The sequence below is a fragment of the Brienomyrus brachyistius genome, chromosome 12 (genome assembly GCF_023856365.1).
Source record: "Brienomyrus brachyistius isolate T26 chromosome 12, BBRACH_0.4, whole genome shotgun sequence".
Taxonomy (NCBI): Eukaryota; Metazoa; Chordata; class Actinopteri; order Osteoglossiformes; family Mormyridae; genus Brienomyrus; species Brienomyrus brachyistius.
In genome coordinates this window covers 17,004,966-17,020,531 of record NC_064544.1, presented here as the reverse complement: position 1 = coordinate 17,020,531, position 15,566 = coordinate 17,004,966, and the positions used below count along the sequence as shown (strand labels likewise).

The following is a 15,566-nucleotide window of genomic DNA, read 5'->3' as shown; positions in this document are numbered from 1 at the left end:
CAGGGCAGGACAGTCCAATTAGAAATCTTTGCCCAGCCTTTAAAACCTGATGTGCCCTTGCGCCGTTTGCTAAATATTGCTGAGTCCTAAATGAAACATTCTAGCCTGCTACTCTTTCGGTTTGCCTTGTCTCTTCCTGACCTGCCCATTTCTCACTCACCTGCCCCCATTCTGCCTGTTCCTGCTCTACCTGTTTTCATTCTGCCTGCTCTTGATCTGCCCACAACCCTCTGTCTGTTCTGCTCTGTGTTCCTGCTCCTCGTCGCTTGTGTACTCGTAGGACTGACTCCCCCGGATACTGCTCAGGAACTGTTCTCCCAATAGCCTTTTGACTATCGATTCCATCTCTGGCTTACTATCTCCCTGAGTAAATCTTCCGGTCTCCAGCAATCAGGAGTACAGTCACCTTAGTCTCCTGTCTGACAGAAAGCGTTGATGTACGAATATGGACTCCAGGGAGACCCAGCAGCAGCAGCCATTTAATACCCGGGCAAGGGTCGGTAAAATTACCCAACTTATAAACCAGCTCATGGAGGCAAAAGCTGGAGAGAACACAGTACCATCCCCTGCTCTGCGCACTGCTAGTGTGGATCATGTGGCACAACCGGGTAAGTACAATGCCAATCCTAACTGCAATGTTGGCTCCTCAGTGGTGGAACGAACTACTTCTTGCCATATGAACAGCCGAGTCCCATCCTATCTTCAAACGGCATCTGAAGACACAACTCTTCAAGGAGTACCTAGGAGACTAATGCGCCTCTTACTGTCCAGTCTCTCCATTAAAAAAAAATCCGACTAACAATGTTTGTTTGTGCACTGATTTTCCCTAACAAGGTTTTTATACAACATGACTTGGTGACTTGGTTTTAATGACAGTTGTTGATTTTAGGTCTAGCTTTATAGATCGAAGAACAGTCATGGACTACAAAGCACTGTGCTCTAGAAATGAGCGTCTGCTAAATGCTGTGAATGTAAATATACTTCCTTCTTAATGCAATGTGAACTTTACATAGATGAGCACACAGAGAAATTTCTCGAGGACAACACTCGGGTTTGCTTTCTCATATCTCTTATGACAGGAATGGTTCTCGAGTTGGCAACACCTCATAGGATCAACAGAAATCCATTCCTGGACTCCTTCCACGAAGTGCTCGACCATCCTGCAGTGGAGTGGAGTCTCGGAGATCACCTCGGGGCCTCATATTCGGTATTCCGGCTCTGTTATCTTTTAACAGAAGCAAAGTATTCAGTTCTTAATGACAGAAATGTGATGCCCAGTACACAGACAAGACCCACACCAATTATTTTAATAGCTAAGAAAGTGCGTCAATTCAGCTATAACGAGATATTAGTTTAGTATGCTGGGCTATGATAACTGTTGCACTCCTCTTTGTTTTCCAGATGTTTGCATGTGCCCATGTGATTTAAGTGGGATGGTATAAAAATGGGCTAATAACTTTAAGGTGCTTTGATCAGTGGACTCTGGGGGACATTGCACACCCCTTGGATTGTCAGGTTATATATGGCTACAATAGTTATTATCTTGTATCTATTTAATGCACAATGGGGCAATGCATAGTTTATAGGACATGTTTGTGTCATTTGGTTTTAGAGCTATTAACCCATTTAGGTATTGCCCCATTGTGCATTATATGATACAAAATAATTAATGACTATGACAAACAAAGAGAAACTGAAAATCAAATGGTCCGGGAGGGTGTTCCATAGTCGAGGGGTGGCAGAACAGAAAGCCTGATCACGCATGGTGCTGAGTTTGGTCCTGGGAAGTAGGAGACGATTTGTGTTTGTAGATCATACAGACCGTGTTGAGGTTAGGGGGATAAGTAGTTATTTTAGGTAAAGGGGGGCATTACCATGAATGCATTGGTGAGTGATAAGGGAAACCTTATATTCAGTCCTCCCAGAAATGGGAAGCCAGTGGACTGAAGAAAGGGTATAATGTGTTCATATTTTCGAACTCTCATCAGAATCCTTGCTGCATTGTTTTATATGTATTAGAGTCTTTGAAGATTCTTGTTGGACATTCCAATGAAAAGTGCATTGCAGTAGTCAAGTCTGGAGGAGATAAAACTAATTTTTCAGCATCTGGCAAGGTGAGAGTAGGACGGAGTTTTGCAATTTCTGAGGTGATGGAATAAAGTGTTACAGAGATGTTTAATATGAGCTTCAAAAGTGAGTTGAGGATGAAATCTTACACTTAGGTTGATGGCTGATGAGGCGAGGGGAATGTCATGACCGGAGACTGTAATGCTGGGTATGGAGACTGACTGAAGCTGATGCAGGATACCAACCAAGATCGCCTCAGTTTTAGAGCAGTTTAACTGGAGAAAATTTTGTTTCATCCACAATCTAATCTCCCCAAGACACATGCTGAGTATCGATGGCATTGATGGTGATGGTGATGATGATGCTGCAATGGAGTATTTATCAGTTTTCATGTAAAGCTGCATGTTGTCAGCATAACAGTGAAATGAAACTCCATAGTGATTAATGATATGGCCAGGAGAGAGCATGTAGAAAGTGAAAAGGATGGGGCTGAGAACTGACCCCTGTGGGACTCCACAGGTCAAAGTGTGTCTCTGGGACATTGCATTTCCAAAGGAAATGTACTCTGTTCTGTATGTAAGATAAGACTGAAACCAAGACCAGACAGTGTCAGTTGGTCCAATGGTGTGATGTAACCGATTGAGGAGTATATCATGGTCAATAGTGTTGAACGCAGCAGACAAATCATGGAGGACAAGCAGAGAAGGTGAGCCAGCATCAGCTGCCATCAGCAAGTCATTTGTGACTCTAATCAAAGATGTTTCTGTGCTATGGGCAGAGCGAAAACCAGACTGAAATTTTTCAAAGATGTTATTGTTTTTGAGGTGATCCTGAACATAAATAGCATCTACAGTACTTTCTCCAGTACTTTAGAGAGGAATGGAAGCTTGGAGATGGACCTATAATTGGCAAAAACTTAATAATAATAATAACAATAATAATAATAATAATAATAATAATAATAATTGATACTTTATTGATCCCCGTACTGAAATTGTCTTTACATTGGATCTTGTGTGTCTTTTCTGGATCAAGAGTGGGTTTTTCAAGAAGTGGCCGGATTATAGGGGTTTTTAAAGCAGATGGAATATAGTCAGCCTGAAGAGAGTGGTTAATGACTGTGGTGAGTTATGGCAGAGATATTTGCTTTCACTAAAGCTATAGGAAAGGGATCCAGAGCACAGGTGGAGGGTTTCATCTTCCTAATAATTTCTTCAACCTCTTGTTGTGAAATTTCTACGAAGCAGTCAAAAGGCTGGACAATCTCACTCCGTGGATAGATGGTCAGAGCAGATAGATCTGGGAGACCATCATAGACACTCTCAGAAATGTCAACTGGTCCCCCTTCCAAAGCTGCCTACCGCTAGTGAACTGGAAGATAAACTGCTTTCATGGGTCTTCCGATACTGTGGTATTCCTGAAGGTTTTGGATCGGGTACCCCAATTTGTCTCATGGGTGTTCAAAGCCTTCTGTATTAAACTGAATATCTTTATAAATCTTTCTTCCAGCCACCACCCCCAGGTCGACGGTATAGGGGAGTGGACCAACCAGGTGGTTACCAAACATCTTCGACTGGCCTGTCATCTCCCAGAATACACCCAAAATCCCAGAGGTAACCTGTAACACAATTGTCCCCTTTTGAGTGTGTGTTGGGATTTCAGCCTCCCTTTTTCTACTGGGACGTGCAGACTGGAGAGGGGGCAGGATGGGCAGGGGGGTGGTGGCAACTGTCATAGCCAGTGGGATGGGACAGTCCAATTAGAAATCTTCGCCCAGCTTTTACAACCAGACATGCCCTTGCTCTCATGCCGGTTGTGAAGTGTTTCCTAGCTGAAACATATTGAATGTGCTACTCACCCAGTCTTTCGGTTTGCCTTGCCTGTGCCTGTCTCGCCTGCCTCCTATCCTGCCCTGCCTGCTCCCCATCCACCTGCAACTGCCCATCTGTCCTGCCCCATGTGCCTGCTCCTCCTCACTTATGTAGATATAGGACTGACTCCCCCAGCTACTTACAACTGAGGAACTGATCTCATGAAAGTGGCTTTTGCCTGTTGATTCCATCTCAGGTCGTCCATCCTGTTCTCTCAGTTCTCTGTCTGACCACATCTACAAAGATCTTTATTCGGCACAAAACAACAAATACATTAACATGAATGAGGTTTAAAAAGGCAATATTCCTCTTCCGCTCTCAGAGATGACTACAAATGGTCTGCAAGATCTGATGGGACAAATTAATTAACTGGCAGATTCAGATGGTGCAGGCTAAAGTTAACGAATTAAGTGGCAAAGCAGAAATATGGATGGACATTGCCCACTTCTACATCAGGCTATAATTTGGAAGTATTGGTGCATGACAACGGTATGCAAAAGCAATAAAAGCTGACAGAAACTTTGTGCTTTTCCACAGTAAGGAGGTGCATCCTGACACTGCAGATAACAGCGACAAAATGAAGACCCAGCAGGAGCTGAAGCGCTATAATCCCAGGGACAGAACCTTAAAGTTTGTGAAAAGGAAGGACGACATCAGTAAGCATGATAATGTGCACAGTGTTTCAAATGTTTTCATTCTTATTACATAGGACACTTCTGATGTTAAAATGTAAGAAGGCAGCTGGAACATACTAACATACTAATACTCTCTGGGTCTATTAGGGTCTGTTATAAATGTATGGTGAATATATGGTGAATGTAGTATCATTGTTCAAAATACATAATATTATTTTTTATCGATAATTTATGGGGAAGAAAATCTGTTGCCTGGCATATGTCTGTCTCAGGGTGGTCTGTGTAGCTTTTGTAAAAATACACTTTTCCTGTAGCCCTGGATGATGACCCAGAGATCCTGAGGGCAGAAATGTCCTGTGGCCATGTTGTCAGTCCAGAGTCACTGACTACTTGGTGTCAAAGTCTCCTAGATCAGGTGTGAAGCTTTATTTACTTACCATATTAGCAATTTCTGTTTCTCCCTAAAGCAGCTTTGCCTCTATTCAACATTTTGATTGCATTTACACGGTTTCTCCCTCTAACTCAAGCTTTGCCATTAAACTGTAGGGTCAGTACAAGTTCACGTGTCCGGCTCTGAAGGATGGAGGGAATCAGAAGTGTGGGAAGGAGTGGCCCTACCAGGAGGTTCGGAAATTGGCAGTGTTGACAGACAGTGAGCAGAGATATTTTGAGGAGACCATGGCAGCTTTGGCTGCTGCGAATTTCCATGAATATAAGTCAGTAAGTATTATAGTGTGTTTCATCTTCAATAAATTGTACTTGACTGTGAATATTATTACAACGTATATTAGTAGTTATGGAAAATGGATGGACTACTGCACTTGAAAAATGTACACTTAATATTCTATATTGAAATTGAGCATAGTATAAGGTCATGTAGCTACTGAACTTAGTGAGACCTCAGGGATTATCCTAGTTTTAACAATTTGTCAGATGTAATAAACAAGGTAACTGAAATGAGATTTCTCTTTACTTGTATGAAGTGTCCCAAATGCAAGTCCTTTGTGGAGAGGGAAGACCTGACCAATCTGAGCGTGCACTGCACAGTCTGCACTGCTGAGAGGGGTCGAAACTATGAATTCTGCTGGCAGTGCCTAAATCAGTGGAAAGGACCTGGGCCACGATCTGACCGCTGCAACAACAATGGCTGTACCAACAAGGATCTGGACCTGCTCCAGAAATGCCCCATGACTATTCTGCCAGAGGTGGAGAACGTGCAGTGCCCCTCCACACGAGCCTGTCCCACCTGTGGCCTACTGATCGAGCATGACAAGAGTGGCTGCAAGAACATAATCTGCTCGAGGTGTCAGAAGGAGTTCTGCTTCGTCTGTCTGAAGCTCACCCCTGAGTGTCTACAGACCAGCAGTCACTACACACCCTGTTCTGATGGTGTTGCCCCCAGGCAGACATCAATGCCTACCTGGAAAAGAAATTAGATACAATTCCAGTTAATTTACTCCCCCTACACACAAATCATACATTTTCTGCTTCATATGCTACGGAACTAATATAACTTAGTTACTGTTACTTTCAGTACAGATCTATATGTGTGTATTTGCTCTGTCTGTAAATGAATGATTTGATTCATTAAGTATATTAACTCATCTAATCAAAATGGTGCCACTAATGTGGTAAAAATCAAACAACCAGACACCATTCTTTTATCGGCAGGACAATGACTGGCCTTGATGGTTATTTTAACTTACATTAAATATTCTGCTTGTATTGCTAGTTTTATTTACTTTAAAATTTATTTTGATGGTACATGGTTCCTCCATGCTATGCACCACCATACGATATTTTTTAAAACCCTTTGCTGCATGATAATATCACCAAGTTAACAAGCTTCATCAGTGCCAAGTGGGCTGTTGGTGACGCAGCCTCAAAGCCTCCAAGGGTTTTAGATGCTCTTTAGAATGTTGGCTCGCTAGTCTCAGACCAAAGCTCCATAATGCTACTTTAATGTTACAAAGAACATAGTAGTGACATCCATCCATTTCCAGTAACCGCTTCTCCTATTCAGGGTAGTGGGGGTCCGGAGCCCATCCCAGAGGCTGCGAGCACAAGGCAGGGAACAAGCCAGCATGGGGCTCCAATCCATCGCAGTGCAAACACGCAGACACGCACACACACCCCCACACACCATTCACACCTCTGGGCAATTTAATAACTTAAGTTCACCTTAGCATGTTTTTGGACCGTGGGGCAAAACCAGAGTACTTAGAGTAAATTCCACATTGACACGGTGAGAACAAGCCTTCTCCAACTGCATTAATTAGAAAATTTCAAACCCTCTGAACAAACAAACATACGTTCACAATATGCTGTCTTGAGGATGATTAATACTGTATATGTAGAATCTTTAGTAAAATGGGTCAAACATCAGGTAACACAATAGAAATGCTGTCCTCTGTGATTTAGATTTCAATGCCTTCAAAATAGGAACTAATGTTTGTGCTGATCAAGCTCACCAGATACACATGATTTAAGGTGAATTCTCCACATTGAAAAGGAAGGAATGAGTGCTATATACTGTCAGGCTCCCCCTGCAGGTTGTGGGCCCACAGGATGGTGGACCCATGTTATTTCTTCAGGCTATCCCTAAACAGGCTTCATAGGTGAACGTCTGGTGAACGAGCTACCACCCCAGGCCTGGCTCCAGGGGCAAGACCCCAGTCTCCTCAGTCCAGGCAGGGTAACCGAGTCCATTATATTATTCATCATAAGGGTTTTCTGAATGGCACTTAGCATGGCAGCTCACCTACAATCGTGGCCAAAAGTTTTGAGAATGTCACAAGTATTGGTTTTCACAAAGTTTGCAGCTTCAGTGTTTGTGGATCTTTCTGTGAAATGTTTCTATAACATGCTGAAGTATAATTACAGGCATTTCATAAGTGTCAAAAGCTTTTATTGACAATTATATTGTTTATGTAAAGAAACAGTATTTGTAGTATTGGCTCTTCTGTTTGAAGACCTCTGCAATTGGCCCTGACTGCTGTCAATCAACTACTGGGCCCAATCCTGACTGATGGGAGCCCGTTCTTGCATAATCAATGTTTGGAGTTTGTCCGAATTTATAGCTTTTTGTTTGCCAACCCACCTCTTCAAGATTGACCACAAGTTCTCAATGGGATTAAGGTCTGGGGGGGTTTCCTAGCCACGGACCCAAAATGTTGATGCTTGTTCCCCGAGCCACTTAGTTATCACTTTTTCCTTATAGCATAGTGCTCCATCATGCTGGAAAAGGCTTTGTTCATCACCAGACTGTTCTTGGATGGTTGTGAGAAGTTGCTCTCAAAGGATGTTTTGGTACCATTCTTTATTCATGGCTGTGTTCTTAGGCATAATTGTGAGTCATTCCACTCCCTTGGCTGAGAAGCAACCTCAGGACGCTTTACTGTTGGCATGACACAGGACTGATGGTAGTGGACACCTTTTCTTGAAGTGATGGGATTTCCGGCTCTTTTAAGGGAGCCCGCTCTTATGGCTCGGCTCCCTTAAAAGAGCCGGTTCTTTCGGCTCCCAAGTGGCTCTTCAGATTTTTTTTGGTGCTTAAATGAATTTATTACCAGAAATAATGTACATTATTAGTGATATGAATTACTATGGTTGGAAATCACGTACAAGCATTTTAGCCAATTCCTCATCAATTGTTTTCTGTTTTTCTGGAGTCATAGCTTTTTGCACAAACTGTCTCAGACAGCTCTAGGTTGTAGGTCTAGGTGGTTGTGGTGCTGTACTGGATGACTGTGTAGACACTGACAAACTGCAGTAGACAAACTGTCACTTTCATTAGTTGCAGGTTCACTTGCTTGTCTTTTTTCGTCCCACTGCACTGATCGATGTACAGTTCTCATGTGCCAGTGCAGGTTATTTGTACAGCCTGTTCGATATGAGATTACAAGCTCTACACTCTGCCTTTGTATTATCAATTACTGCGTTTCCTGCAGTCGCTCATTTTGTCGTGCACTTCTCCTTCCTTCCTGTTTCTCTCTCTGTGCCTGCGATTGCTGTATTTGTCTTTGGGTGCGTTCGACTTCAGACAGCCGTTTCCAGCGCTGGCTTAAAGCTGTGCATTCTGGTCCCAACGCAATGCATCATGGTTAGATTTTTTTTGTTCGACTTCAGCTGGTGCTGTAAAACATCACCATCCGTAACCATGTCACATGGTACAAAAACCTCACGAGAGCAACACAAGTTATGACTTAAAGCCTAAGTCGAACACACCCCGTAGCACCGCCCCTCCCCCTCCTGCTCAGTGCAGACACGCATCGTGTAGTTGACCAATCCGTGCGGATGGAAAAAAAAGCGGCTCTGACTCCCGCTCCGATCGTTCACTTCAAAGAGCCGGCTCCGTCTTCACCTCACTGCGCATAGAGATGCACTCACCTGGCTGCTGCCATTTCTGAGCAAATTCTGCACTGGTGATCCCACAGCTGAATCAACTTCAGGACACGGTCCTGACCCTTGCAGGACTTTATTGAGTGCCTTGAAACCTTCTTCTTTCCCTAGTTAATTTGTAGTTATTTAATTCATTTACTTAATTCATTTATAGCTTTCATATTTCTTATTTTTATATTTATTTCTTTCCTTGCTACTTGCTGATCATGTTCTTTGCCTGTCATACAACTTACTCTCCCCAAGGCCGTCTGACCCCTGGCTCCAGGAATCTGTACGAAGACCATAGATAAAGGGCCTGTTTCCCTCAGTGGGGGCAGAGACAGAATCAGACAGACACTGAAATGGCCGTGTGAAACATCATTCTGTAACACCTTCATTCTGTCTTAATAACCTGCTTAAGCTTAAGGAACCTGCCTCATCATTCAACTAAAAGTTTCAGCGAAGAAATCTATCAATTGATTTAGGTGCAATGTTACTAGCAGCAATATCCCTGCTTGTGAAGCCCTTTATGTTTCTTTGCAGGTAACCATGGGTAACAGAGGAAGTACAATGATTCCAAGCACCACCCTTCTTTTAAAGCATCCAGTCTGCTATTCTAACTCAATCAGCATGACAGAGTGATCTCCAGTCTTGTCCTTGTCAGAGCTCTCACCTGTGTTTATGAAAGAATCACTGAAATGATGTCAGCAGGTCCTTTTGTGGCAGGGCTGAAATTCAGTGGAAAAGGGTTTTTTGGGATTAAGTTCATTTTCATGGAAATGAGGGACTTTCCAATTGATTGCAATTCATCTGATGACTCTTCATAACATCGTGGCGTATAAGCAGATTGGCATCATAAAAACTGAGGGAGCAGACTGTGATTAATATTTGTGTCATTCTCAAAACTTTTGGCACCGGCTGTAATTAACAAAAACCAGCACTAAACTAAAACTAGCAGTAGAAAAAAAATAACTGAAATAAAAACATTAGTTTTCAAAAAATAAAAACTAAACTACATTGAACAATGTAACAAAACCTAAAACAAAATGGAAATGCAGGTGAAATCAGCTTTGTTTTTGGTGTTTAGCCCCTGTGGTTGTGTGTTGCAGTTTAGGTTACAGCACCCCATCCACAGGAAGCAGAGGTGATGGGAGCATTAATAATCCAGGCCTTTCATAGCTATTAAAACAGGATGATGTTACAGGAAAAGGTGAGGGCTTTGGAAGGGAATGTTAAGGCAGGAAAACCTCTAGAAAGTGTTTATGATTAGTGATGAATACTAATATGATAATTGTCTAGCACTGAGAGACATACTGCAATTTCTGGTTGTGACAGTCTGTGATCAAAGTAAAATAAATAATGATGATATATAGGCAACAAAGCTGCTAAACAGAATCAGAATTCTGTTTAGATAAACCTGTTGTGAGAGCACAGATAAAAAGTTGTTATCTCAAGATCACAAGAAAAATCAGTCGTGATCTCAAGATTACAGGAAGAAAAACATAATGATGTACGTTTCCTCCCTGGACGCCGTTTCAATGTGGAGAACTCACCCTAAATCATGTGTATCAGGTGAACTTGATCACTTGACATTGGTTCTCTTTTTAGGGGCAATTAAGTCTGAGAGTCACAGAGAACAGCAAGTCTATTGTGTTACCTGATTTTGACACATATTACTAATGATTCTACGCATATCAATCATCATCCTCAAGACAGCATACAGTAAAAACACTTTCTTTATATGTACAGAGACTCACACTTGATACCACTGGACGTTTTATTGTGATAATTCAGGCTGACAATTTGATCATGGCTATAATAGCAAACTTCATACATAATTGTTCAGTCACAAGTCCACAACAATTCAACATTTTCTGCCTTTATTGGATATGCAGTTTACCATAGAAAACTTATTACTAATTAAAAATGACTCTTCTGGACAACTGTAGCTTACGTATTTGTGGATCTGATAATATATGACAATGAAAAGGTGCATCTCATACTTGTATACATATTAGCGGGAATTTCTTTATATCCCTAAAACCATTTTGTTACTTCTAATGAGTAAATACACTTATCCAATCAAATAATTAATTTGCAGATAGAGCAAACAGACATAACTAGATTCAACTGTAAGTTCTATGCTACAGAACTAATATGAAACAGCAAATGTATAATTTGTGCATAGGGAGAGTGAATTAACTGGAAATGTATCTAACTTCTTTTCCAGGTAGGCATTGATGTCTGTCTGGGGGCAACACCATCAGAACAGGGTGTAAAGTGACTGCTGGTCTTCAGACACTCAGGGGTGAGCTTCAGACAGACAAAGCAGAACTCCTTCTGACACCTCGAGCAGATTATGTTCTTGCAGCCACTCTTGTCATGCTCGATCAGTAGGCCACAGGTGGGACAGGCGCGTATAGAGGGGCACTGCACGTTCTGCACTGCTGGCAGAATAGTCATGGGGCACTTCTGCAGCAGGTCCAGATCTTTGTTGGTGCAGCCATCATTGTTGCAGCGGTCAGATCGTGGTGCAGGCCCTTTCCACTGCCTCAGGCACTGCCAGCAGAATTCATAGATTTGGCCCATCTCAGCAGTGCAGACTGTGCAGCGCACACTCAGATTGGTCAAGTCTTCCCTCTCCACAGAGGACTGGCATCCGGGACACTTGACAAAAGTAGAGAGAAATCTTGTTTTTTTTCAGATACATTGTCTTTCCCATCTGACAAATTGAATTAAAACTAGGATAATCCCTGAGCTCTCACTGAGTTCTATAACTGCATGACCTATATATTAATATAGAAAATTAAGTGAAAGTTCATCAAGTGCAATAATCCATATAAAGATGAGTCAGTAATGCTTACAGGCACAATTAGGCTGGTGGTGATTATCTCACACACTATAATACTTACTGACTTAAATTCGCAGAACTCTGCAGCAGCCAGAGCTGCCATTGTCTCCTCAAAATATCTCTGCTCGCTGTCTGTCAGCAGTGCCAGTTTCCGAACCTCCTGATAGGACCACTCCTTCCCACACTTCTCTATCGTTTCATCTTTCAGAGCCGGACACATGAACTTGTACTGACCCTACAGATGAATGGCAAAGCAAGAGTGAGAGGGAAAAGGCCTGTAAATGCAATCAAAATGCTGATTAGACACCAAGCCGTTTTAGGGAGAAACAGAAAGGGCTAATATGGTAAGTAAATAAAGCTTCACACCTGATCTAGGAGACTTCGACACCAAGCGGTCAGTGACTGTGGGGTGACAGCATGGCCACAGGACATTTCTGCCCTCAGGATCTCTGGGTCATCATCCAGGGCTACAGACAAAGAGCATTTTTACAAAACCCTGTAGACCACCCTCAGACATCAGGCACATGTCAGGCGGCAGATTTTCTTCACCATAAATTATTTCAATAAATTGATATAAGAATGATGATATATATTTTGAACAGTAATGCTGTATTCAACATATTCCTATAGGGGCCCTTACACAGACCCAGAATATATTATACATTCCAGCTTCCTCCTTCTTATATTGTAAAGTCACAAGCATCCTATCTAATGCGACTAAAAAATAAAACATTTACAACACTGTAAACATAATGCTTACTGATTTCATCCCTTCTGTTCACGAACTTGAGGGTACTGTCCCTGGGATCGTAGCGCTTCTCCGGCTCCTGCTGCTGCTGGGTTGTCATTTTGTAGAAGCGAGCTGCTGTTTCACCTCCTTACTGCAGAATAGCACCAAGTCTCTCTGTGTTGGTTGTTTTCCACACCCTCACTATCATGCACCGATACTTAACTTTCACTTTCAGTTTTACAGTTATGAGAAGTCACATGGTTTTCTAAAACGGTACTGTAGCAAGTACATACACCATATAAAGATGGGTATTAATAATGCTGACAAAGGAGGGGCCCGACAATTGAAGTTAGATCACCTCCTGTATTCCGACTCGCTACAATAGATAGACATACATGTTTCACTGAATCCACCAGATCAAAATTAATTATTGAAAAACTCTGTGGTGAGTCTGGATCATTAACCATACCGGTTTAATAAAACACATGTACAGATATACAGAGTCAATAAATTAAACTTACAAAATTAATTTTCTGTTAAATAATTGTCATGCCCGGCTCGTCCGCTCCTCCTGTGTGCCACGCCCCCTGATTATCCATGTGTGCTTCCCCGATCTTGCCCAGCCGCGTCCGATTATTTTCGCCCAGTTTTGTTTATTTTAGTCCGTGTCTTGCCTTGGTTTTTGTCCGTCACTGATCTTAGTCGATGTTAGTCCTAGTGTGTTGCTCCGTTCTGTCCTGCCCCTTATTAAATTCCAGTTTTCCCCGTATTCCGCCTGCCTGCCTGTTCCAGCCTGCCAGTCCGCTTAACCGCGGATCCTGACAACAACATGCTGATAGGAAGGTTATTTAATTGGTCTCTATAATAAAACTTGGTAACACTTTACATTCATTGAATGTTCATAAGCAGCATGCAAGTATACCTTAACACCCTAACATACCTGAACAGCTTTACTATACATTAATAACAAATATTATAGAATTATAATCATAATGTTTATTATAAAATGTTTGTTAGTGGGGGCGGCATGGTGGTGCAGTGGTTAGCACTGTTGCCTCACACCTCTGGGACCCGGGTTCGAGTCTCCACCTGGGTCACATGTGTGTGGAGTTTGCATGTTCTCCCCATGTCGTCGTGGGGTTTCCTCCGGGTACTCCGGTTTCCCCCCACAGTCCAAAAACATGCTGAGGCTAATTGGACTTGCTAAATTGCCCGTAAGTGTGCATATGAGAGTGAATGGTGTGTGAGTGTGCCCTGCGATGGGCTGGCCCCCCATCCTGGGTTATTCCCTGCCTTGTGCCCATTGCTTCCGGGATAGGCTCCGGACTCCCCGCGACCCAGTAGGATAAGCGGTTTGGAAAATGGATGGATGGATGGATGTTTGTTAGTGTATAGTAAAGCTGGTAAGGTATGTTAGCATGTTATGGTATACTTACTTGCAATTTATGAATGTTCTATGGATGCATTATTAAAGTGGACTGAATGTTCTGCGAAAGCATTATAAAGGCAATATGAAGGTAAAGTCAATGTAAGGGGTGATCTAAGACTTTGAACAAGGCCAGAAAAGCCATAACTGTCACTCCCCGCATGCCTTTTTCCCCTATGTTCCCTGTTGTGTGACGCTAACGAGCCACACCTGTTCCTTGTTTAAACCTGCCTCTCCTTTCAGCCCTCGCGTGGATGATCCCAGGTGCCCCTCATTTGCTCCTCATCTGTGGTGTATATAGTGCCTCCTCGTCCTGAGCTCCCCAGTCCGGTCATTGTATTGTTGCATGTGATCCTGCTGCCTGCCTCTGCTACCCCTCTGGTTACACTGCACCCTGTGTTCCTCCCCTGCTCTCCCAGCCTGGTTTTGCCCCCTCGGCATTATGTTTTGTTGGAATAAAGTCCCTTAATTTTCCCCCCATGCCTGCCTTTGCCTCCCTGCTTCCCGAGTCATGACAATAACAGTGTTGACTCAAAACTTTAAAAAATGAAAATTTACTGTTAAACAACATGCTGATAAGAATGTTATTTAAATGGCCACTTCAGTAAAACTTTGACCAAACCTGAAAAAGTGTTGACACTGACCTGTGTGCAATCTTTGAGTTCTGGGAAATGTTGTTACACATTATACTACTTCCCTGATTGCATGCCTGGGTAATACCCAAACAAACCAGGAAATAGCATAGAAAATACTAACAATGTAAGTGTTCTATGAACATCACATGCATGTAATTAAACAGTATCTTGATTCTTAAACTACATACATTCATGAAACTTCATGAGACAGATGAAGCTAAAGTGTTTTATGTAATTTTCAATCAGTAATGCAATAATGGATGCAGATTTTTTTAAGATGGACTTTATTCTTCCAGAGTAACCCTAAACCTAAAATATACGTTGACATTATATTGAATATACTGAATTATATTACATGTCTTGTTGTTTTTGGTAAAAGCAATCAAAGGCAAACAAATCCAAATTGGAATCAAATATAGAAATTGCTGTAACGTGATTCTTAAATTACATGCATTCATCACACTTCATGGATGAGACATCCATCATTTTCCAAACTGCTTATCCTACTGGGTCACGGGGGGTCCGGAGCCTATTCCGGAAGCAATGGGCACGAGGCAGGGAACAACCCAGGATGGGGGGCCAGCCCATCGCAGGGCACGCTCACACACCATTCACTCACACATGCACTCCTATGGGCAATTCAGCAACTCCAATTAGCCTCAGCATGTTTTTGGACTGTGGGGGGAAACCGGAGTACCCGGAGGAAACCCCACAACGACATGGGGAGAACATGCAAACTCCACACACATGTGACCCAGGCGGAGACTCGAACCCGGGTCTCAGAGGTGTGAGGCAACAATGCTAACCACTGCGCCACCATGCCGCCCCCTCTCTTACAAATACAAAATAAAATAAAAAAACTAATAGTAAAAAAGCTAAACTTAAGCAATAATATCGATCTGCCACTGTAACATCACTAGTGTATGTCACACTGAAGAAATACTGAAATGGCAGACCCCCCCCCCCCAAAA

At 42.6% G+C, this 15,566-nt stretch overlaps 2 protein-coding genes across 6 annotated transcripts in view; one reads left to right on the top strand and one right to left on the bottom strand.

Moving 5' to 3' along the window:
• The window catches only part of LOC125704903 (uncharacterized protein DDB_G0292642-like), a 42,603-nt gene extending 29,290 nt beyond the window's left edge, over positions 1-13,313 (bottom strand). The window contains exons 1-5 of one of the 5 annotated variants that reach the window (XM_048971046.1): positions 13,056-13,313; positions 12,565-12,685; positions 12,171-12,271; positions 11,866-12,039; positions 10,717-11,620 (exon numbers count right to left, since the gene is read on the bottom strand). In XM_048971046.1, coding sequence (XP_048827003.1) covers positions 11,168-11,620; positions 11,866-12,039; positions 12,171-12,271; positions 12,565-12,652 — 816 coding nt within the window. In that variant the 5' untranslated portion in view covers positions 12,653-12,685; positions 13,056-13,313 and the 3' untranslated portion in view covers positions 10,717-11,167. Of the gene's footprint in view, positions 1-10,716; positions 11,621-11,865; positions 12,040-12,170; positions 12,272-12,564; positions 12,750-13,055 lie in introns of those variants that run through there. The other 4 variants (XM_048971047.1, XM_048971048.1, XM_048971045.1 and 1 more) reach the window with 4 other exon arrangements.
• On the top strand, positions 95-7,362 carry LOC125704900 (uncharacterized). Its single transcript, XM_048971042.1, has 7 exons — positions 95-608; positions 1,080-1,207; positions 3,577-3,680; positions 4,476-4,594; positions 4,888-4,988; positions 5,120-5,293; positions 5,557-7,362. The coding sequence occupies exons 1-7, from the start codon at positions 446-448 to the stop codon at positions 6,007-6,009; spliced, it is 1,242 nt and encodes a 413-aa protein (XP_048826999.1). The 5' UTR covers positions 95-445; the 3' UTR covers positions 6,010-7,362.
• Positions 13,314-15,566: the final 2,253 nt, after the last annotated feature.

What these genes read in the sequence shown, in the direction of transcription:
- LOC125704900 (XM_048971042.1), top strand. Translation starts at nt 446, where the DNA reads ATGGACTCCAGGGAGACCCAGCAGCAGCAGCCATTTAATACCCGGGCA. An exon ending in ACCTCGGGGCCTCATATTCG is followed by an intron (nt 1,208 to 3,576) that starts GTATTCCGGCTC and finishes TCTTTCTTCCAG; the next exon opens with CCACCACCCCCAGGTCGACG. An exon ending in GAAAAGGAAGGACGACATCA is followed by an intron (nt 4,595 to 4,887) that starts GTAAGCATGATA and finishes CTTTTCCTGTAG; the next exon opens with CCCTGGATGATGACCCAGAG.